This window comes from Artibeus jamaicensis, unplaced genomic scaffold (genome assembly GCF_021234435.1).
Source record: "Artibeus jamaicensis isolate MK-2021 breed Jamaican fruit bat unplaced genomic scaffold, CSHL_Jam_final scaffold_369, whole genome shotgun sequence".
NCBI classification, from domain to species: domain Eukaryota; kingdom Metazoa; phylum Chordata; class Mammalia; order Chiroptera; family Phyllostomidae; genus Artibeus; species Artibeus jamaicensis.
Window position 1 is genome coordinate 11,664,489 of NW_026522042.1, and position 25,364 is coordinate 11,689,852.

Below are 25,364 nucleotides of genomic sequence, written 5' to 3' on the forward strand. Positions count from 1 at the left end.
TTCTATAAGTAAGGTTTGAAAAATTGTGCTATTTTATCTAAAACATAAATGATACCAAGAGAGGCTGACTAATTTCCAGAAGAAAACGAAGTTCAATGATAACAGTATTTATGGAAACACACAGTAACCTGTGGTGGAATGTCTTTCAATTGGCTTGTCAGTTACTCTGTAAAATACAGCAACTGCCATTTTGAAAATACACTGGGAGCTGAGAAAGAGCTGGAGTTTATGGAAACCCATGTCAGGAAGATCAGCCCTGGGGGGTAGGCGTGGCCTGACAGGGAAGGGAAATAAAGACAGACGTCACCGTCTGGCGTCCTAAAGGTCAGATTACGAGGAGCAGAACCACATGGAAGACAGAGCAGCCCACAATGAAGAAATCTTCCAGTTAAAATTTCAGAGTTTATGGTTAAATGATACTTATTTTGCAGCTCATGCAAATGATCTGAATTAGATTCTTTGTGAATTTATTCCATTTTGGAGACAGCATAAGGAAGGGGAAAGAGTACTGGACTTAGAACCCGGGATCCCAGTCACAGCCTAGACATCAACAAGCCTTCGGACCCCAATGAAAATAAGCTTGGGGCTTCTACTGCTTCCCTGATAAAATGAGGGTACTGGACCACGTTGCGCTTTTCAAGGTGGGGACACAATCTCCTTCCTTAGAATCTTCATGCAATAATGCAGCAAGTTCCAATACTAATAGGAATGTGGCTCTGGTGAACCACCCGGAGGCCTCCCTGCCACCCTCACCTCCCCAAATTGAGATCTATAGGTTTAGATCAGAAGTCTGCCGATGATCCCCAAAGACCACATTTTGGGGGGTGACTGTTTTATTATGGTCCGCAGGCATATAAAACTCCACAAGACACCACTGTGAGCTTAGGGACCAAGCTGGGTATTCCCCTGCACCCCTGCCCTGCTCAGCTCTGCCACTGGACAAATGGGGCTCTGCTGTTGGCCACCGCTGGGCTGGCAGTAGTAGAATTTCTCTCCAGGAGCTGGTGACTTGGTAAACTCTCCCACAATCCTCATACCCTTCCCCTCCCACCCCTGACATTCAGCCCCTCCACCGCCCTTCAGTGGCTCTTCCTTGAGAAGAAAGTCTCCTGCTGAAGGTGACTGGGCACAAAGCCAGCCCAACACCCCGGAAACTGGTGGTGGTGGAGGGGACAAATTTCTTTCTTGTTATATAAGGGCCCCATACTACCCTTCATTTTGCTTTTTGACCCACAAAACCTAAAACATTTACTCTCAGGACCTTTACAGAAAAGTCTGCCAATCTCTAGTCTAGAAGCTCTCTTGGAATCTACGTGGCTTCACATCTCCTATGGGAGGTGCATGGATAGTAACTAAAATCACACTTGCCTGGCTTTCATTCCTGTGCTGATCAGGCCCAGCCTTTCCTTTTGCTTCACTCTGAGTGGGTGGGGCCTCCTGGACTGTTTCTTTGTCATGAAATGCTGCGATAGCTTCTTGCAGAAGAGTGTCGATAGAAAGTACCCGAATAGGAAAGTCTAAAGTAAGAAAGGCAGTTTAGGAAATTGACATCACTATCCTAGGTGGGCTGACCCCTCTCATACTGCCTTTAGGGTCCCTGAGAACTGTCTTCTGGATCAAGTTTCTTCTTCTTCTTCATTATTATTATTATTATTATTATTATTATTGTGTTAGAATCCACAGAACATAAAATTAACCATTTTAACCATTCTAAGAGACACACTTCACTGGTATTTAGGTTATTCACAAGGTTGTTCAACCATCACTGTTATCTTGTTTCAAAAAATTTTTATCCTCCCAGAAGAAGACCCATTGAGCAGTCACTTTCCATCTCCCCATCTCTGTCCCTGGAAAAAACTAATTTGTTTTCTGTTCCTATGGATTTGCCGATTCAGGATACTTCATATTAGTGGAATTATAGAATATGTGGCCTTTTGTGTCTGACTTCTTTCAATTAGTAACATGTTTTCAAGGTTCATTCATGTTGTAGCATGTACCAGTGTTTCACTCCTTCCTGTGGATAAATAATATTGCATTGCATGGATATGCCATGTCTTGTCATCCATCCACCAGGTGGTGGACATTTAGATTGTTTCCAACTTCTGGCTGTTATTAAAAGTGCTGCTGTGAATATTCCTGTACAAGGTTATTGTTGTTTCTTTTTTGAACACTTGTTTCTATTTTGGGGGGTATATACCCAGTAGTGGAATTGTTGGGGTCATGTGGCAATTCTTTGTTTAACTCACTAAGAAACGACCAAGCTGCTTTCCTCAATGGGTCTACCATTTTACATTCCTACAAGTAATGTATTCCAATATCTCTACATCCTCACCAACACTTGTCATTTTCCTCTTTAAAAAAATTATAACTTACAGTAAATGTGTGGTAGTATCTCATTGGGATTTCGTCAAATGGCTTTTTAAGGAGGTCTTTTTATCACCTCAATAATGACCTGTGGCCCTGCTCTGCCTTGCGATGGTACCAGATGGACTGGCCTCAGTGCCAATCTTGAGCTTTGCAGTGAAAACCAGTAATGATGTTGTATTTATGAATAGAAACTAACCGAACACATGCAAACCTATGATTCTGCTTCTAACTGAAAAAAAAAAAGCTTCTACAGAACAAGCCAAAGGCTCATTAAAAACAGAGAACTCAACGCACACGAAGAATAAAATAAATTTACATTTTAAGTGTATTTCTCTTGTTATTTGTGACAAATTATTAATATCCTACTGTATCTATTAGGAAAGTAAGTAAAAATCTATGGGGAAGAGTTTACAAGTTGTTACTTCCATTTACACTGTACACACATCATCATTACAGAGCACCTCCCTAAAACCAGGTTTGCCTGGGATGGTCGCCGTTTATGACTCTACATTCTTAAATGTCCTCCTTGGACAACAAAATATTTGATCATTCCAGTATAAAATACTTGATGACAGATATTCCTATTGCATCAGCAGGTCCTCATGTATGTCTTCTACAGGTGGAGTCACTTGCAGCTATAGTCAGTGTTGGTAGAACCTTATAAATACAAACACACACACAAATTATACCTTTTTGTAGAAACTTTAGAACAGTAGTTTTTCCACTAAATGTTTTTCCCAGTATGCAGCCTTTAATAGCAAACGAAGGTAATTCAGGTTCTGTTGATTCAGCTGGAGGGGGCAGAGATTTTTCGACAAGTCTGTGAATCACATGGCCCAATATGCGGTTGTTGGAGGGTGGTAAGCGATCAACCATTTCTTCTGGTAATGCCCACTCTCCGACCATGTTCTACAAAAATCATGATGAAACAAACAAAACAGAGATATTCTTAGAAGTGGAATTTAGGCATGTAAGAAATTTGAATATTGAAAGTAAATTCAAATTATAACAAACGATAGCTAATCAGCACTTTAAATAGTTAAATTGCATAAGTGAGTAATAACATGAATAATACTTTCATACTAGAGAGCAGAAAAATGAGCTCACAACATAGAAGTAAAAAAAAAAACAACCCACCCAACTCTAAAATCCTTAACAATTTATCAAAGTAGGCATCTGAGTTAACTAAGACAAACTATAGTCTGGATTGAGCATTATCGATAGTTAAATTGATACTATTATCAGTAAGCAGATAAAAGACAGTAATAGTTTATCTGTTATCTTATGCAAGTACTGAGCTTGCATATTTTTTTTAAAGACAGAAAGATAAAAGAAAACTTTCATGCCCAATATGGTGTCTATGTTTAACTTTCAGTTTTTTTTTTTTTTTTTTTTAGGTTTCTTGCTGAAATGATCAAACAATTAAAGGGAAAGGAAAAAAAAAAACTACAGCCTACATTGTCCAAGTTCTGTGTGATAAAATTAGAAGTTGACATTTGAAAGATATGAAAAAGATACTTGAAAATTAAAAGCATTCTTTTTTTACTTATTCATGATTTAAAGAAGTTAAAAAAGAACATGAAAACAATAGGCTTTTAAAGGTACGGGATGGGATCAAAATCTACTTAGAGGAAAATTCATAGTTCCTTGGCATGAATTGCCTTGACTTAAAGTTTCAAAAGAAGGGAAATGAATAAACTAAGCATTGAAATAGGAAAAAATAACTTTAAAATAAATAAAAAAAATAAGGAGGAAAGGACTCATAGAAATTGGAAATGTATAAATCAGAGAGCAAACTATTAAGATATCTTTTATTGATCTATTTGTAGAACTGGTCTATGCTAACCCTGGCAATGACATTGCTACTAGCTCTGAACAAAGGTGAAGAATAGCAAATATCAATTTTGTAACATAATCAAAAGATAGTAACAGATTCTAAAAACACTTAAACATTTTTAAGAAAATGTTATATACAACTTTAATAAATTTAATAAATTTGAATTTATTAGTGTATAGTAAAAACATATTTTAAGAAAGTACAAATGATTAAAATTAATTTAAGTGAAATATTTGAAAAGATGAAAACCATGAAAGAAATGGAAAAGTTCTCAAAGAACTATATCGGTAGGAACCTTGAATACAATGATGGTTTACAGAAAAAAAATTTCACTCCTTAAAATGAACTGAAATGAAACAGAAATCTGAAGGTTGTTTTGTTCTCTGAAAAACAGAAGAAAACAGATAGCTTTCTGGTTCACCTGGCAAAACTAACAGAACCCTGTTATCAAAAGGGCATCAAAAATAATGGACAAAAATGGCATCCGAAAAGGAAATGACATGCCAACTTCACTAGGAAATATTTTTCAAGAATCCTGCTTACAATATTAACAGAACTGCATTATATTAAGAGACAATAAAGATATGAATTGGCATTTACTACACACCAAGTCTCATATACTGTCGTTCTCATGAATGATCTCACACGGTTCTCACACAGCTCTTACACAAGTATTATTATCCTTCTGAAACTGTAGAAGGAACACCCAGGTATTATAGAAGCTGTGTTGCCTGTGTTCACAACAATGGTAACGCAGATTCCAGAACATGTGCTCACAGCCTCTGCACCACATTGGAGTTGATGCACCGTGACCAAATCAGAGTTCTTTCACGAATACAGGGAAGAATACATATTAGAGAACCTATTACCATATCACCCTAATGGGCTAAATTAAAAAAAATATTGTCGTGAAGGGGGGAATAGGACAACTGTAATGGCATAATCAATAAAATATATTTAAAAAAACAAAAACAAAAAAAATATCATCAGTTGGACCAAGAAGCTTTTATCTTATACACAAATCACTGACTGAAAAAGTAGGTAATGTGGTATTTTTTGGGTCACATGAAGAGCTTCAAAAATTACCTTCAAATGCATATAAAACAAATTTATTAACATGATTAAGTGACCATTTCATTATATAGATATTGCATCCACAATTGATCAGAAATAAAGAGTAGAGATATGTCATTTCTGCTATATTTTGAGATTATTTGGAATTAGTACATACAACCTATTTATCAAACTATTCAAACTAAAAAAAACCTGTCATATTGTTTCGGTGGTACAGAAAATTATGGATTCCAAGACATATCAGCTTATCCTATTTTATTCAAATCATGTAGATCTTCCCCAAATCTTATCAAAGGCGACCACTTCTATTAGCACTTCCTCTACTATATAGATGATTGTCTCCAATCATCTCAACTTGGGCTTCTTATTCCAGGTCGCTGGGTTCGTAGGAGCAACACCCATGTGGGGAGTGAAAGGAAACCCCCAACAATGTACGCTCATGAAAACCAAAGAGGAAACAAAACCCAGGGCAGAGCACCTATGTTTCTTTAAGAAACATCATCAAGTTCTGCCGGTCTGAACCGCCTACGTCGGATCTTTTTGAGGCGGGCAATATATGTCTTTGCATTGACTATATGTCAAAACATATTTACATTTATATTAGTATATATTCTATATGGCACAGCACATATAAATATGTATACATAAATATAATATTTATTATCATAATATACATGATATGCCATTTATAAATAAATACATGCCTACGCTATCACATTTTCTTTTGTCAGTGTTCTTTTCCTATCCATTCAGTACCTGACAAAAATTGCTCAGAATATAAACTGTCAAAGTGAGAGTCTGACAGTTTGTAAAGAGTCGGCTTGTCTGGCTGGGGGCCAGAATTTCTAATATGACCACACAAGAGATAAGGAAATGCTTTTAAAGCAAATAAACCAATAGAAGATAACAAAAGTATTTAAAACATGTTTTACTTTAAAATTGGCAGAATTTATTACTATATGAATATAAGTACATTTCTCACTATTCAAACTATCCATTTTAATAAAATTTTGTTTTAGTTTAATGCCTTTGGTTTTTCTAAAAATATTGTACATAGTAATTATATGGATTATTCAGAATTAACTAAATACTGGAAAGATTTGCATAATTTTTTATCTCATTATGATTACTTGCTTCTGCTTTCATTCATTGGAATCATTTATTCTTCTAATTAGATAAGTGATAATTGTATGTAATGTGACCAAATCAGAAACTAAACAAATAAAACAGCAGAAACAAGAGAGATTATGTTATTTTAAAATAAAATAGGCTGTAAGGCCAAGGCCAAGTTTACGTGGAAAGTTCCCAACGTCTAAAGATTTTGTGCCATGCAGTGACCTCACCCATCTTAAAGGAGAGAATCTGAGACTTAATCAGATGACTGTGTTCTGATACCTATGTGCATCGCACTCTGGTCAATTCCCTCATTTTGCAGGATAATAAGATCTATCTCTTGGGGTTGTTGTAAAGGCCAAATGAAATGCAGTCTGTGTAGCCAATGTGACTGCTGACTTTAAATGCTTAATTAAGATGTTTTTAGGCAGCTGCTGAAGGCACACAATAATGCCACACAGAGGTGACAGGGTCATACAGGCGTGACAGCATCCATTATCCTGCCCAATGGGAGAAGCACATTCAGCTTGCACCCTAATCAGATAGGCATATTTCCTCACAAAGGGGGCAGAATAAACCCTCTTCTATCACCGCATTATTGTAGAATGTGGCCAAAGACAATGAGAGAGAATGTTGACCATGAAGAGAACTGAATGCTTAGGTCAGGAAAAGAACCAGGCCTGACCTGTGAATATGAGCAGATCGCAGGTTTGGAAGATACAGTTTTCAGAGCCGCCTTAAAAATACAGTTGGTGGTCAAGAATAAAGGGTAAGTCAAGGTAAACATCTCAGGTGGGAACAAGAACATGGTGAAAAGAAAGTCAGAAGACCTGGAAAAAGAGGTAAATTCAGACCAGAATAAAAATCACTAATTTAACTACAACAGGCTAAAGAGATTTTCTAGTTTATCAATAAAGAAGAATCAGAATTTTTTTAACCAGATCCCTACTTTACATAGTGAAATTATATAATAAAATTATATTAGAGAAAATCATATAAAACACATAATTATTACTCGTTCAGTTACTGTTATATACACATCTGACTGTTAACTTCAGGGCTCTGATGCCTGGAGTGGGCAATATCAGGTAAGTATCACCTGGTATAAATTATTGCTTTAGTCAAACACGGCGTTTTGTGTGTGTGTAGATAAGCTCCTTGGTACTAGCTCGAATTAATGCCAACTGACATGCATATATAATGAATAAATAAGACCTCTTTATTTTTATTGTGCCTGTATAATACCATCAGTGTGCATTTTTGAGAAGGTGCAAGCACAAGACTCAAGATCTATAAACACCTCTTGTCTACCTACAACAAAGATCTGAAATCACAACAGAGTCAACAGCCTCTGCCCTTGGTGAAGTCACAACTTCTTTACTAGTACTATTTTTGTTAATTGACCTTCAGTGACCTTTCCAGAAACTGAATTCCGAATTCCTGGGACCATGGGAGCCCCAGTTCTTCCTGTTTTCCTTGATTACATGGACCTAACCCTCTGCTTTCCAGCCTGGATACAGTCTGTGCACACAGTTCTCTGTATGATGATGTAGGTCCCTCAAGGCTACCTAGACTTCCGATTCTGCTTACTTCCAGCCGGTCACATCCTTTTGTTTGCTACCACCTGCTAAGTCATTGCCCTTGGTCCCCTTGTGGCTAATCATCATGAGCATTTACAGACAACACCTGCTGGAGCAGAATGTGTCTGGCTGGGCACACTTCCGGGATCTTCACACCTGAGATCTTCCAGGTGACCAGACCATTAGATTCCCTCCTGGACTCTGGCATTGGCTCAGGGGTTGGGTGAGGACGCTTGTGGAGCTGCATGGCTTTCCCAACATATTTGGTTTACTTCTCTGAACATGATTACCCTTGGAACAAAGCCAATGATCCTCATTCTTATTTCTGGCCCTTTCTAAAAATCCAAGCTGGGAATAGCACTTGCTCAACTATCCTTTTAAAGAGAGGGGAGACATTGTTCACTTGGATGAACATATATAACAGAATCTGGGCCTTGGAATGCATTCAACAGTCCACAAAATGCGAGTTCCACTAGCACAATGTTCAACAAGCAAAGACTGGGTTATGCCATTGATACTTAGTGGTGAAGTTTCAATGTGGCTTTAGTAGTGATGGAACTAGCCTGAAAGTACACACAATCGTGTTTGTCTTCGTAAATGATTAGAGTTCACCAACATCTACATGGCCCGAAGTGCCCCCAATAGTTCAAGTCTGGAAGGCTCCAGGTGCATTCAGAAACTTGGAGCAATGCTTCTTTCTTTGAGAGAGAAAGAACTCCCTAGAAGTTACAACACTTACTCTGTTTTTGACACCTGCTAGTGTCCTTGAAATGCCATCTGTTTACCTATAGAAAATAAAACCCAACAATGGACAGTTTATCTTGAAATAATGGCCAAAACCTTAGGGTAGGGGCTCCAATAAACTGACTGCCAGAGACACCACGTGTAGCGAGTTCACAGAATGAAGCTACATTCCTTTTGGAGCGCAGTGGCTGGAGCATCGTCACTCGGCCCTACAAGACATCCAGGCTGCATCCCCTCTGCAGCTACTGTGGCTGGTTTTCCTCACAACCACCCTGCAGGAAATGAGGAAGAGAAGGCACTCTCTCATACCTGCACTGCAACCAAGGCTTGTGGTCGCAGCCTCAGGGGTGGTTGCAGCCATTGCCAGTCCTCAAATTCCCGGGGACACTCTGTTTATGTTCATCACCAGGAACTTTTCCGTAGCTACAGATGGCTTCCTTCCAGGCCAGCCACTTCACCAGATTTCTGAATTTTTCATTGTCCTGAACACCTATAAGCACTTCTTGACCTGCCCTGCCTCTCTTGAAACATAATTACCACTTGTACTGCATTTTCTAAGACAGTGGCTCTCAAACATTTTTGACCAGGGCCCTCTGTAAGGAATACATTGTGCATTATTACCAGTATTTGTGTACAAGTATATGTAAAACAAAAAAAAGCTTTTTCATAAAAAAAGCTTTATGAAATACCTTTCCTTCCTACTGCTGAGGTGCTTTATTTTCTACAGTGTAGCATCACATCAGATTTATTACGTTATTTCCACTTAAAAAAATAAATAATGGTTGTGACACACAGATTAATTTCATAACCTAGTCTCAATCCACTGTTTGAAAAACAGAAAGTAAAGGATGTTTTATAGGACAAGATGCTAGGAACCCTCTGTTCTGATTTCATGCCTCTAAGCACCGTCTTGGATGCCCCTCTTAGACGTCTGCACACAGGGAGAGGACAGCCTTGACCTAACAGTGACTCTGACCAGACAGTCACCGAGAATGGGTTTATCAAAGTATATTTTTAAAGTAGTGACATCTTTCTAGCTGCAATTCCTCGTAATTGGTAATAATTTAAAGGTCCAGTTTACTTACATTTTCAGGTCCTATTTGTATGCTGCCTTTACATCTTAGTTGTGGGTTGCATGCTTTCCAGTATCTTAGAAAAATAACTCTTTGCACAATTAGTGCTGTTAAATTTTTTCATAATATAAATCACTACAAACTCATCAAATAATGTTAAGTATGATTATTCAAAGTAAAATAAAACTTCAAGCCTATTAACAATAGACCAACTAATAGTTAATTTGTATACAAAGTAAAAGTTTCAGTAAATGGGACATGAGGCAGTTTGTTACTCAAGCCCAAACACCTTGGGCAAAAAATAACATCTTAACAAGGCACAACCTATTAGCCCATTTATAATAATATTCTAATCCAGCAATTTTCGACCTTTTTCATGTTGTGACACACACAAAGTAATTACTAAAATTCTGTAGCACACCAAAAATATAGCTTTTGCTGATCTGATAAAAAATAGGTATATAATTTTGATTCATTTGCACTGGACGGCTCTTGTTGTACTTACTGGTTGTTGTCATTTTTTTGTGTGACAATCTAAGGGAAGACAGGGCAGTACCCCTGACTAAACAGTCAGGTGTTGCGTGTTTTAAAAATTCATGTGGCACCCTGGTTAAAACTCATTGTTCTAATTCATTGGATGACCATGTATTCACTTAAAGTTTTTTCATGGTACCTAAGACTGATATCTTCAGCAGTTACTAAAAGAATTCTGATGGCACAGGTGACGCTTAGACACCTGAAACATACTTCCTGAGCTTGGTCTGGTCTACACGCTTGAAATGAAATGTAGTCATGAAAAAATACAAAGATAGAGTATAGAAATAAGCTCACAGTTCACAGGGTTAGGTCAGTATTGAGTTAATACCTAAACCGCTAATGTCTATTCACACTTACCAACTCAGTGGAAACTCGCCCCTGCCAGGGTGGCCCCACGACCTCTTGCCCTGGAAAGGTCTCTCCCTTGCTCCCACACGACAGTGAACACCACGAGGGAAGGATCTCTATCTTAGTCAGCTTGATACCACCAATACCTAAAGCAGTGGGGCATAGCATTGGCACTCCATATGTATTGATTACATTACTGAATCAGTCAATAGGATAGACTCAATACATGTGAGCCGAATAATAAGTAAATACATGGATATAAAGTTTTAGCAATTTTGATTTAGTACGAAGATGACTTAGATTCCCAAATAAGATAGATGGACAAAACCCAACCCCAAATTTAGGGACAAGAGGAGGAGTGTCATTATTATAGACAGTTAGCAAGAAGCCACACACCATGGATGAAATTAGCTGCTCCTGGAAACATATCTAGAAGTGATGGCCTGTAGTACAATTGTGAGTGAGCTTCTCCATTACACTCAGGCTTCTTTTTTATGGCAGCACAAATCATCTTAGTTAAAAGGTAATGCATTATAAACAATCTATGCATTTGGACTTTGTGAGAAACCCTGCCAGAGATCTCAGTGCCCTGGAACGGGTAGGAGCAGCCCGTCTGAATGGGTATAGGAGAGATGCTCTGTGGGAAGCTGTCTGTGACTCGATGAATTTTGTATTCCTAATTGGATGTTTGCCTTGGGCCTCCTGAACTAGGTTGACACAACCATGAGCCACATGACAGGCAGATAATAAAAATAAGGGGCAGACATTCCTGCTTAGTTTATTCAGTTGCCTAGGGCCTCCTCACTTTGCTTCCAAGCCTTTAATCTGAGCCCTGTTCGGTTCCAGTTCTGCCTAGCTTCCAACCCGCCAGCTTCATTTTTGTTTTCTAGTCTGGTTCTCACCCATCTCAGCTTTGATCCTTAGCCTATTCAAAGGACTTGGCTTGGGCCCTCCCCTGCCTCTCCCTGCTTCTGGCTACTTCAGGTAAACTATCTTGACCATCTTGGTTCCAGTTCCAAGAATTCAACCTCTGGAATTCAATCCTGGCTGACCTTTCATCTGGATGTGTCCAGTCTCCTGTCAGGGGTAATCAGACGTTATAGAAGCATACTTGTTACTGTGGCAACATGGAAAGTCCAGGGGCTATATTCCAATTATTTTGCTAGGGAATTTGGCACTCAGAAGAAAGCCATGCCCCACAATGAAGCACTAAGGTATAACTTTGTAGCTTTGACAGCCTCTGGCAGTCCAAGCTCTGACAGTTCTTTTCCTTTCCTCCCAAGGCTTTTTCTCCTCCAACCGCCCAGAAACCCTAAAGGAATCTGGAGGAACTGCCTAAACTTGTAATTCAGACTTTAAAATTCCTGAGAGTGACCCATGATTCTCAGGGGAAGCAAAAAGGGTGGCTGGATACCTTGGCTGATGGGCATTTGGATCTTGTAACTGCCAGCCCTACGTGGTTTCTTAACCACAGTATGGGACCTGTTTGTTGGCCAGGTTCTAATGGGAAGAACAGATACTGCCCTGTACTGCCCTTAACAAGGGGGAAGAGAGGAGAAGTCGGTTAACTGATGGGCAGCTGAACGACGCCTTCTTCAGGAGCTGTGGTGGGATGGGCTCTGCGATGGGGCCCAGTTTAGAGGTCTCAGAACAACCTGAACAGATGAATTGGCCCAGCTGAGTGAGCTCAGCGGCCTTTCTAAGTCACCTGTCATGGTCATGTCACAGTATGGTTTAGTTATCTGGCCACACCTTCCGGCCAGCCTGGCCTTTAGATTCCAGAGGCCCCCAAGGGCACAGGGATGCACACCTCTCACTGTCCTTGGCAGGGCAGGTGCACCTCCAGCGGGAAGGCCTGGTTCCACGTGCCTCTGTGCCAGCGTGCTCAGTCTGGGCCACCTATCACTGCTGGGAAGTACAAATGTTAACCATGGTAATGAGGGAAAGGTAAAGGATCTACTTTACCTACCATGCTGAGCTGGGGTCTATTCTGGCTAGAAGCAGAACTGTGAGTAGCCAATGCCTGTGTATCAGTTGATCAATCCCCTGGTTACTTCCGACTCGTTAGGAAATCTGAAGACCTGGTCGTAACCCTGATAATGGCTTTCACTCAGAATCTGAGCCCTGCTGCCCCAGGAGTGGCCTTCCACAGCCTGCCCTGATCTAACGTTATGGAAATAGACATGCTTAATTCTAGCCCATCCTGAAGGAAGACCCAGGTAATAGACTTCACCTACCTTGTGCATATTTTGGAGGGAAATTCAAATGGGCATTGGTCAATTACCCAGCCTGTGATGAAGATCACTGCCCAAGTGCCGAGGCCTGCATCTGAGAGACCCTGGAACCTCGCCGTGCAACCCAAAGCCCTAGCCTGTAACAAGTCCTGAAGTTCGGAAAGCTCAGCACTTGCGAGAAGTGGCAGGCTCCTTTTCCCAAAATTTTGAACCACTGATTGCTTACATACCAAGCAGACAGAATAAGTGGGCTGAAACTTTATCTTGCAGGTTTGATTACCAGGAGCAACTGAAACTAAGCCACTTTGAGAGATTCTCTGTCCTGAATGCTTCTGTGCTGCTGAAATTCAGTGACAAATCAGACGCAAACCGTGGGCAGGGGCTTCTGCTCAGTGCTGCGATTCCAGACGTACTCGAAGTAGCTCACTGAGCGGGTCAGCAGAGAAGGGATTATTCATCCCCAAATGGCAGGTTCCTACTCCTGGTCCCATTCTCAACTCCAGAAGCCACCGTGGCCCTACCAGGGCACGGAACGTGGCATTTTGAGAATCACAGCAGCTGCACAGCCAGTCCAATGCTTCTTACAGTGCAGTTGCCTGCGTCTAAAACAAATGAAGGCTACTGCATTTCTCCTGACCCCCAAATGCCTGGGGACAGTACCCCACTGGACATTATATCAGATCTCTCCCTGTGGAAGTGCCACCAAGCAGTTCTGGAGGTGGCAGCCTTTTTCATAAACACAGGAAACTTCATTCCTCAGTTTTTCACACTACGCTCCATTCATCAGGGACGTGGTGGTAATCTCCCTCAAGATCACTTCCATACTGATTTCTATGGTATTGCTGCTCAAAAAAAAACCTTTCCAGAAACTTCTACATCTGAAGTCACCTATCTGCTGCCACCGTATAGCCAGGGGCGATCAGAGAGACAGGCTTGGTCGGATTTCTCAGATGTCACTAAGTATGGAGATACTATGAGTTGGTCTCCCTGTCTTGTCATTGCAAAATTCACACAAAATATTTCCACACAGAATATCCTCTTTTGTAGCAGTGACTGCTACTCTATTTTCTTGGCTTCACTGCTAAAGTCAATACCCTAAAGAGGTACAAACTATGCCCAAAAAGCTTAGAGGTGGCACTGACCAACGCATGGAAGACGACTCTAGGTCCAGGGTACCGAAGTGTATCGCTGAGAGGCCTGGGAACTGGACGAGAGCAGCGGGGTGGGAGGGCCTTCCAGGTGGCAGGGTTTCTGGTTCTCAGTCCAACACATCTGCCCCACAGCAAGATCCAAAGGCTGTCTTGGGTCCATTGAAGTTTTTTGAGATTTCTTGAGTCTCATGACCCAAGTTGCCCTTCTAGTCCCTCTGCTCCATAGACACAAGCCCTCACCGAGCTCCAGCCCTCTGGAATCCTCGGCCAATGGCAGGTGGGAGATAGCCTTGTTTCTTGGCAACCACAGGCCTAGAGCAACCATAGCTCCCTTGAAAAGGAATGTGTTAATATGCTGCTCTAACATATGATACCAAACATGCTGGTATCACTATGTTTGATCACCATGAATCAGTATTCTAGGGCATAATGGCAACCCCCCGAAGACGCAGCCTCCCACACGGTGAGGCCTGCCCTGCGAGAGCCAGCCAGCCCAGGTCCCCATTACAGGAGGAATCCAGGGAGCTGGAGGCAAAGCTCTAAGCAAGTAGGAGAAATCCCAGCCATTAAGCGCATAACATAAAGACTAAACTAGAACCACAGTGGGAAAGTTCCTGTCAGTACCGAACTTCTTTCCCAGCTCCTGTTTTAGAGGCTGATCATGATTCTCGTTACCTATCTTGGTGCCTCTGGGGTCTCAGTGCACAGGATTGAGGCTGTGTGCCCTCAGGGGTCAATGGCAAACAGGCTTTTTAAAGTACAAGATCTGACAGCTCATCTCAAGCCCCATCACGTAAACAACTGCTTACTCTACCTACTTAAAAGTAGGCTGTGCACCTGCATATCTCAAAATGGAAGATATAAACATACCTTCATAGTCCAAAAATAAGACATTTTGAGTTCAGGCTTGTTTCTCAACAGGGAACAAGACAGACAAACAGGCATTTCATTTGAATGTAAGGGCTCTCACACCTGTCTGGTAAGCTAGCGTGCCGAGGCATTTTGCAAGTGTCCCGAGGAAACAAGTACGTTAGGGACTGAATTGTGTCCCTCCACAATTTGCACGTTGGGGCCCTGAAGCCCACTGTGATGGCATTTGGAAGCAGAGCCTTTGCAAGGTAATTAGGTCATAAGGTTTTCAGCATGGATGTCCCCGTGATTGAAGTACAGTCCTTTTAAGGAGGAGAGAGATCAGAGTTCCGTCTCACTGCTCCATGTGAGGACAGAGTGAAAAGGTCGCCATACGCAAATCTACAAGAGGGTCCTCACCAGGAAAATGAATCCGCTGGCACCCCAACCTTGGACTTCCCAGGAGCGTGAGGAATAAATTTTTATTTATAGCCACCCAGTCTACAGTATTTTTTTTATGGCAGCCTGAGTTGACTAATGCAGTAAATATCTTTTAAATAAAATTTAAAAAAATGGTCTATTCACATTCTCTTAACACCTGCTATTGGAATCTCTCACTCTGCACACGTTGGTTTTCTAGTGATGTCCCGTGAGTGGCACAGGCTTCACAGTGATATTCTGCCCATAAAAAAACCTGATTCAGTAATAACCTATGAAGACTGGGTCATTCACTGGGATGCCAGGGACCAAGGCAAGAGCTAAGCTGGAGTGTCCACTCTCAGAAGCTGACAGTGACCAGAGGGGAGGGGCGAGGCAGATAACAAGGTAAAGAAGGGAAAGGGCCAAGTCAAGGAACATCTATAAAGGACCCATGGACAAAGACAATGGCAGGGACTGAATGTGGAAGCTGAGGGGTGGGCAGGGCAGGGGAGAATAATGAGGGGAAATGGGGATAACTGTAATTGAATGACAACAAAAAACTTGTAAAAGAAAGTTGAGTCTAAAGCCACTGGATCAACACCAAAGGCTGGAGTTGAGAACAAGAGCAAGATGGTGTCTGCGGCCCTCGAGTCAAACAAATCAGATGACACGTCTACAGGAAACCAGCCCCGCGCTCTGCTCAGTCCCACATCCCTATTCTCTAGTGGAAGAAACCTGACAGCACGTGACTGCATAAACAAATTTGGGGGGGTCGTGTATACACCGTTATAATGACAGGAGCACGAAGGTTGAACCACAAAATACACAAATGCATCTTAAAGTCTGGTTAGTGGAATATCATAAACAGACAGTGCTATTGATAGAACTGCACATTATAACACACACTCTAGGGCTAACAACAAACACAGCAAGCTCACGTGATCATAAACTTAAACAGCAGTTTTTCATTATAAACAAAAATAACAATGAAAAACCTTGGCCGACTGAAAACAACATGGCGGATGTGCCCTACACAAAACACCCCTCTTTCAATTTTGAAAATTCCAACAAAAACTTGTTTGTGGGCATACGCAGCGCATTGTGGCTGAGACTTCCTGAGAAGGACGTGCCTCTGGGGGGTCTGGGGGTCTGCCAGCAGGAGGACCCCTGGCTGCTCTGTGAGGGTTGTGTGCCAGTGAGCCAAGAGGCTGGGTTCCTGGCTGAGCCTGCTGCCCAGGATCCCCTGGGTTTTCAGGGCTCTTCCCTACTTGATTAAATAGCTCATGGCGGTCCTGCTGCAGTTGCCTGAGAATCCCAGGGGAACCTGCCTGTTCCGTGATGCTGTTCCGCCCTCCTTCCCAGCAGTGACGAAGGAATGGCATTTCTGGCTATTTCCAGACTGGAGCTCTCTCCTGCGGCCATTCTATAAATAGAGTGTGATGAGTTAGGAAATAATGTTAAGAAATAAGAGACAAATATTTGGCAGCTGCCTATGATGTGTACATGAACAACATTTCTAGGTGTAGCAGTTAAAATATTTCAGCATGATAGTGTACTCTATCAGAGCTTTAAAAGCATGGGCTCGGAACCAAGAGGTATTTGATCTTTAAGGGTGGTATTTATGGGCATCGCTAAAATATGCTAAGAATGTAAACCTGTTGAACAGAAATTTCTAAACTAGGCCTTAATTTGAGCACTAAAAAGCCTGAGCAAACCTAGCAACGATAAATACAGACAACCGTTTCCTTCAGCTAAGCCGGGACATGCTGTCCCTCCATGTCTTGAGCAAGGCTATTGAAGCCAAATAATATATTTTATAAGTTGAAACATTTGATTTTCACTTGTATGCAGGAACATGTAACAAGCTTCTAAAGAGACCAAGAAGCTCTAACTAATGATAGGGAATAATTAAGAGATTAGTTTACAGTATTTATATCCTAATGCCTGGATACGGTACATTTTCCATCATGTCGTCAGAAGGAGTAGAGCCTATAAACACAAATCAGAAATCCTAAAGTAATGTTCATTTCCAGAAAAAACAGGAAAGGCTATAAACAAGATAAACTGCACTGCCCTCACATACTCCTAACAAAAGTTTACAATTTCCTGCAGAAGAAACATACCAGCTGCTTCAGGATGTGGGTAAGACAAGCATGTTCCTGTGGTAACAATTTCCCAAACAAGAAAAGAGCTAAAAAGACAAATCTTTGCTAAACTGCAGACTTACCAGGTCTCCTCATTTATGAGAACAAGAATAAAGTAAATCGAGCTTGTTTAAGAAATAAGTTAGAAGTCAGTATTCCATGAATCAGCAAACTCTGTCAAATGCAATGACAATTTACAATGGAAGAAAATACCTTTCCATAGCTTGATAGTGTGAAAGCATTTTATGTTGTAAGGTTATACTTCAGGTTGACACACTACCTCTAGTATATTCTATAGTCAAACTAAGTAAATATGCACATATACCCCATAAGATTCTATTCAATCCTTAATAAATCATAGCTCGATAGTACTTCTTTTAGTAATACAGACATACATTCACCCAATTAAAATATGGTGTACATTCAGTTTCTCATAATCTCATTTTCTTAATCTCCTTATCTTTTTTCCCATCAGTTTATCTTCTTTCAAAATGTATGTATTGTGCTATTTTACACTTTGCCATGTTCATTGTCACTCATTTTCTTTCTTCACCCATCCTTTCTTCAACTACTGATTGAGTGAGTGCTCACTGAGTGTGCAACCAATGCCTGGGTCAGATCTCTGTTCTCATGGTGCACTACTGCCCTGCAGGAACCCACTCGATATTTCTAACGATTAAAAGCCTCATTCTTCCTGTCACTGAAGAGTCAGTCTACCCAACCTGCCCATTCTTCAGTGGGTAGATTCTACCCAGATCTTCCACCCAACACCTACTCATTTCGCGTCTTCCCTCCCAAAGGGGAGATGAAGCGGCTGGGCAGAGCAGGGTGGCGCAGAGAGAAACGGATGCGTGTTGTGTGCATGTAATAATATACAGTGAAAATGGCTAAGGGTTCAGTCCGCACTGCCTTAAGTTTCAGCACCACAGAATAAAGTAGGCGTATCATTATTGCCAATTCCTACACCGGGGAAGGGAGTTTCAGCACGTACGGGGCCGGTGCCCTGTGGTCTCACGGCCTCCACGTGGCAGTGCCGGCCACGGCCCTCGGTCTGCCCACCCCAAGGCCTCTCAGCAGCTCATAGCCTGACTGGCGCCCAATACAATTTTTTAAAGTTTTTGAATAAAATTGTGTTTGAGTCTATGCTACTCACAAAGCTCAGACCTCCTCTTTCATTTGCCTCCAAGAATATAGTATTTAGATAAAATTTTAAAGAAATACCTTTTAACAAGAATTTTGAAGCAAAGGTAGATAGCTCATACAAAGAAAAATACTGATAGAGAAAATCTGTTTATAAAATTCTGAATCTATCTGCCTAGACAATGTATTATATGCCTTTTACCAGAACTTTCTTAATATTACTGGGAATGAAATAATAATTATAAATAGTTAGGCATTTAAAATTAGTACTATAATACAAATTAAACCAAGGGAAATGTGCAAACATAAAATGCCCATTTTTATTAATAGGAATAAAATGAAATAGTATCACAAAATAATGTTAAAGAAACACCATTTATTATGTTGCGTTCCCCTTAATTACTTCCCCTTAGCTTGTACCTTATATTCTCCATAATCACTATTATCTAGCAAGTCCCTTTTCTCCAGTTCTACAAGTTGTTCTGCAGTGGGCTTAGCTGGTAGATCCTTAATACAGGATTGCTCATAAATGGGCTTTCCATGAAAAAACAGCTCCTTCCAATCATGCATCAGCTTATATGGAATCAGGCTACAGCAATAAAAAAAAAAGGAAGAGATGAATCAATGGTTAGTCAAATATACACCTTAAACCTTAGTCTATTGTCTTATTCATTCTCAGGGTCTGCTGTTCCAGACCAGAAATTTCAACTTGCTATTATATTCTTAATGGCTAACAAAATGTCTGGGACTTAGCAGGTCTGAATCAATGAATATTTCTTAAAGCCACTGGTTCTTCAAGCTTTCTAAGTGGCTGTGAACTAATGGAGCAATATATTAAAAAACAATTAGCACTATGACCAACACTTCAATTTTAGATTCCTTGTTGTCTTATTAAATGGCTCTGTATCATTAGAAAGTTATTTAAATGCTCTAGCAATAGTGTTTTCCTATGCAAAACTATTGTGGAATACTTTCCAAGGCCCCTTTAAGACACTGGTTGGTTTACATATTTTCATGTAATTTGTAACAGAAAGATCTAAATCTAACGTATGGGTTGTCTCATTATCACTGAACATTGGGTAATCCTTAAAATTATTTGCAGTAATTATTTCCATTTAACTCTGATGAATGGTGTGGAGGAGGTGGTCAGACAGAGTAATGGGAAAACGGTTCTGGGGCAAATGAAGTGTGCAAAGGAAGGAAAGCGATCGGCATGAGTCAGATACAGTTCTCTAAAAATAGTTGGACTAGAGCTTGAAATTGCAACTTAATGAGTATGATTTCATTTTGAGACATGGGACACCATGGCCGAGCCCGGAAGACATTATGTTAACTGAAATAAGCCAGACTCAAAAGTATAAATGTTCCATGTTTCCACTTACATCAGGTACCTCAAGTAGCCTGTTTCATAGCAACAGAAAGAACAGCGGTCACCAGCGCCGGGGAAGGAGGGAGTGGGGAGTCAGTGTGGGAGGGCTCGAAGCTCTGGCAATGGGTGCTGGTGAGGGCGACATGGCCGTGTGAGTCACTTGGTGCCACTGAACGGCACACTTAATAGTGTTAAAATGATGACTTTTATGTTTTACCACAATTAAAAGTAGTATGTAAATTAAAAGTACAACTTAGAATATGCTCCTATTGTGTTTTTCATTCTGAAATATTAGTAGTTGCTAAAGATGACTTTACGGAGATATGGAAAATCCAGACATCAATCAGCTCCGGCACAGAAATAACATCGGAGTTTTTACAGGGACATTGATTGACATCTGTGGGGAAGTAAAGAGTTAACTACTTCCATGTTGCCCAAATTTAATCCTGCAGTTGCTGAATCAATAGCCTATTATCTGAATATTAATACCTTTTTTAAGGAGCAGTCTTAACAAAAGTTCATGTGAACAGCCTGATGCCAAAATATACCTGGCGCTTTACATACATACATACCGATAAAATCTTGCTTAGTGCGGGACCTGGAGAAACTGAAATGAGTTTATCCTGACTGTTAGTAATGAAAACTAATACAATCTTACCATACAGGGGTGGGCAAAAGTAGATTTACAGCCGTGATACACATAACTAATACAATGGTTCATAAATAACCAGGACAAATTCTGTAACCTGCTTTTGCCCGCCCTTGTCTGTGGGTAGGTATCGTGTGCAGTTGCAATTAAAAGACATTTACATTTTCAAAGTAAAGCCTCCTTGAACGTTCTCTGATATCAACACTTCTAAAACTTCTAAAAAACTTTAAAGTAAAATAAAGTGGTTTTAGATAGACAGTATATTCTCCATATTGATTTTCATGAAGCTGGATTTACAGAGTAGTAAAAGTTAGTCTAGTGTATGCCTCTCTGAAATATTAAAGTCAAAGTAACACAAAAGAAGTTCTGCACTTACTAATATGTTTTGCTCTGGAAGGTGATTTTCAAGTCACTTATTTGACATAGAAATAATACCTACGTGTTTCCCTTTCTGCTTTGGCCACCAGGAAACTCAGATATGGTTGGTAACTCTGTTGCAGTAACTGGCAAATTGACTGCTGCCTGTTTAGCTGTGCTTCCGTTTATCCCCTGCTCTTAACTTTCTACTTTAATTTAAATTTTCCTATGTTCTTTTTTTGTTGTTACCACTCTCCCACCCCAGCCATCCCCATCTCCCTCCCCTGCTTCCACTCTCCCTTGGTTTTGTCCATGTGTCCCCCATGGTTGTCCTGTAAACCCTTCCCCCTTTCCCCTAAAATTCCCTCCCCTTTCCCCTCTGGTCACTGTCAGCCTGTTCTCTATTTTAGTGTCTTTGGTTATATTTTGCTTGTTTGTTTATTTTATTGTTTACATTCCTGTGAAAGGTGAGATCATATGGTATTTGTCCTTCACCGCCTGACTTATTTCACTCAGCATAATGCTCTCCAGTTCCATCCATGCTGTCGCAAAGGGGAGGAGCTCCTTCTTTCTTTCTGCTGCATAGTATTCCACTGTGTAAATATACCAGTTTTTTCATCCATTAATTTATTGATGTGTACTATTTTGGCATGTTCTTAATATTTTTTGTTTTGTTGAATATTTCCTTTTAAATAGCATTAATTATTAGTAAAGCAGTCTTTAAACAATTTCAGTTTTATGGAAAGTTCCAAGTGTTTCAAATAAGTTATCATAGTTGTCTTAGTAAATTATGGAGAATTTAGACACAAAATTTAAGTGTAGAAGATCTAAATTCCTGTTCAATGAAGCTAGTCAGTGACTGAATCAAGTCAGTACCAAGGTACTCGGGACCCCATTCTCAGTCTTCTCTTCAATGAAGCATGTTAGTGTCTTCACACAACCTAGCGTCTCCGTCATGGTCTTAAACTGTCTCATTCTCTGTGGAGTCTCCGCTGTGTTAGATGTAAAAAGCAGTACTTACTTATTTGTCAACATTCGATAGTCTGCCACTTTGGTGGACAAATCCAGTATCTGATCCAAAATCGAGGCGCATATGAGGTAATGCTTTTGGTACCGAGCCTGCGCTCTCTCCACAGCGATCTGCTCGTGGACTTCCCGCTCTCTGACGGCTTGGTCTTCAAAATCTATCTTGGCTTGTTTTGCCAAAGCCTAGGATGGCAAAGACACTTTTAAGTCACCGTGATCATTCAAAGGGAAATAATGTCTTCACTTTAATAACAAAAAAAATCTCTAAATAGCATACAACCACCTTTCACACCAGGAAAAATAAATAAATCCATGACAGAGCCTATTTTCCCTAACACGTTAAGTAGTGAGCATAATAGCAAAGAAGATATTGGAAATATTCCCTGAAAGCTTATCTTATCAGGAAAACACAGTATAGAGAAAACCAGTCTAACGGGGAAAGCCCAATAACGATAAACTGAATCTTAAGTGTTTTAAAAGACACCTGATTTCTCGGGTGTTAAACAGCGTTGGGGGTCACAGAGAAGCAGACTGGTCTGCACCCCACCCCAAGCACATCTGGCCTCTTTGCACGAGTCTAGCGATCCTCAGTCTGACTCCCGGGCTCTGCCCCGTGCTCTTCACCGGGAGAGTTCTAGAAAACTGGCTTATCCTTAGAAACTATTTTAGAAATCCCCTAATTATACTGACCTGGAAATATCGACCACTTGCCAACAAATATTAAATGTTCTCAGTCAACAAAAAAACTTTCTGCTGTTACAGCCTTAATAAATTAAAAAAAATTCACGCATAGAGACATCCATTTCCGCAGAAAGTAACAAAACACTTAAGCCGTTTACGTTGCCCTCTGCTTGGTTTGCACCATTATTTTGTTTAGAAGACCCTGTCTTTACAGAAGTACCAAGGTCAAGCTCAGCACAACCGAATGTTGCTTTGCGCACATCTGTACCTGCTCTTTGAGAAATTCTACCCTGTGCTGACTGACACACTCCAGAAACAAGACTCGCGTCCTGGAACTCAACATAGTGAGGGTGCAGTGGAGGTGAACCTGGGCCTGATGGAGCTGAGACAGGACCCAACCCCCACCCCCACCCCCGCTGTACACAGAAGTCACTCACGAGCTGTGAGAGCCGCACGAACCAGAGCCTCCCTGTGCCTCCACCTTCTCAGTGCAAAGCGGGGACGTTAATAGGACTTGTCATAAACAGAAAAACCCAGAGAACCATCTCGTCATGGCAAATATTCCTTATCATCACCCTGTTCACAAATGACTACATTCGTGACAATAATCTGATATTGTCCATTGCACCAAATGGAAGGCTCATTAGTTTTGTTTTCGCAGTTTTGTTTGTTTGTTTCTTTCATTGTTGGTGGGAGAGGGGTTGGGCTGGGGGCCTCTAGGGTCAATCCTGTATGCCTGGCAGGTTGAGGCATTAGCCCGGAGTTTGTCGTCACTGTTTTGTAGGCTGGTTTCCCAAGGAAGCGTCTGGCGCAGCACACCTTGTGATGCGCGTATGAAGCTTTATGGCGAGCTTCGGGAAGTGCGAGGAGTTCAGGAAAGTCAAGCCTGATAGAGTAGGCGTAGTTAGAAGAGAATTTATGGAGAAAGTGGCAGTAACAATGGGTCATGAGCTGGGTTTACCACAGGGTGCCGGTAAAGGGCACAGAAACATTTAGGATATGATTAAAGCCAAACTCTGATGGGAGCAGTGCACTGTCCCAGCGGGAACGGAGCAGCTTTCCCGGAGGTGCCGCCCCCTTTCTCTCTCCCTCCCTCCTCACTCACGTCTTTTTCCTTCTCTCTAGCCGTCCAGTCTATCCACCACACCACCCCCCCAACCCTGGGCTAAACCCACCATAATTTCCTGTCTCATCGCAGCCAAGTGGGTTACAGCCTAAAATAAAGAAGAAGGAGAGGGAAAAGGAAGGCCTGGGGGGGCGGGGGGGGGGGCAGCGACCTCAGGGTCACGAGTGGGGCGGGGGAGCCTGCCAGGCCCGCTGGCTCCCACTGCACTGCTTAGAGGCAGCTCGACTTGGAGATTTCTAAGCTTCGTTTTCCTTGTGAGGAAAATGGAGATAAAATAGTGCCCAGTTGAAATGGCCATTGTGAGTGTTACATACGCATGTAATGAACACAGCTCAATGCCTGACTCAAATGCTCAAAAATGTTAATGTGTTCGATTATTGTTAAAACAATAATAGGCATAGGAATTTGCATTCAGAAACGTCTTAAGTAATGCCCAACTGTCTCAAAAAGATTACCTGTTGTAATCTAAAACACAAACAGACAAAACTCCTAAATAATAGTGAAAAGTGCCAGTTCTCTCTCTCCCTCAATGTGCCAGGTATCGGCCTTGCCCTGGGGAAACAGTATCGAGCAGACGCCAGTGGTCCCTGTCCTCACAGGGCTTTCATCCAGTGGGAGGTACAGTCAAAGTCACACAACTGTCCAGTTACACACTGTGAAAAGTGCCACTAGGGGGAGACTGTGGGGTGGGAGGGCTTATAACAGGGCCTTGCATAACAGGGAGTTCAGGGGCATGATTATTGACTGGGGAAAGGCAGAAGGAGCAGCATATTCAAGGACCTGAGAGCAGACCAGTGTCCGAGTCCAGGGGATGGAGCAGACAAGTCAGGAGCAGGGGTCTAGTGGGAAGGAAGCCATGGACCGGCCTTCTCTGGTGTGAGGGCAGTGGTCCAACCTGAGGGTCCGCGGGTCCCTCTGGCCACGGAGTGAAGGAGGGTTTGGAGGGGTGAGAGCGGGACAGGCCACATGAGGAATTTCTCTCCAATCTTTCCTTTTTTTTTTTTTTATCTCTAACACATAATCAGAAGTCTTTCCAACTCCTGCGTCAGAGAATTCCTGCGGGACGGAAGGTGAAGCTGTTGGAAGCTCCTCCTCACTTTGAAAGGCTAAATCCAAAGGCAAATGAGTCCAGGTTATTCAAAGGGAGAGACTAGAGGGAAAGGTTTGAAAACAAGAAGAAAGGGGAAGAGATGTGTAGCCCACTCGCCAGCGGCTGCTGGGGAGCAGCAAAGCCTCACGGGAACCGTGAGGGACCCTCAGAGACTGGAACGGCCTACAGGTATGCGCTACCCGGGTACCGGGCTTGTGCCTGATGACTGGCACGTCCCCTGATGACGTGGCCCTGTGACCTGGCCACTGCACATCTCTGTGGGCACGGATGAGTTGCTGGAGTTCAGCTGAGGTTGATTAACAGGCATAAATAATGTTATGTTCTTACCCCAACTGTGGCAGCCGATTCATATCATAGCCACTAAAAATAGATGAAGGAGACCATTGCAGCAGGAGTAGATTGGGGGGTGGGGAGGGTAGACATGGAGAGAAATG

General features: G+C 41.6%; 1 protein-coding gene across 1 annotated transcript in view; it reads right to left on the reverse strand.

Moving 5' to 3' along the window:
• The window catches only part of SPEF2 (sperm flagellar 2), a 143,712-nt gene that overhangs the window by 90,099 nt on the left and 28,249 nt on the right, over positions 1–25,364 (reverse strand). Inside the window, exons 8-11 of the mRNA XM_037129058.2 lie at positions 22,008–22,195; positions 19,032–19,200; positions 3,057–3,276; positions 1,369–1,517 (exon numbers count right to left, since the gene is read on the reverse strand). Coding sequence (XP_036984953.2) covers positions 1,369–1,517; positions 3,057–3,276; positions 19,032–19,200; positions 22,008–22,195 — 726 coding nt within the window. The remainder of the gene's footprint in view (positions 1–1,368; positions 1,518–3,056; positions 3,277–19,031; positions 19,201–22,007; positions 22,196–25,364) is intronic.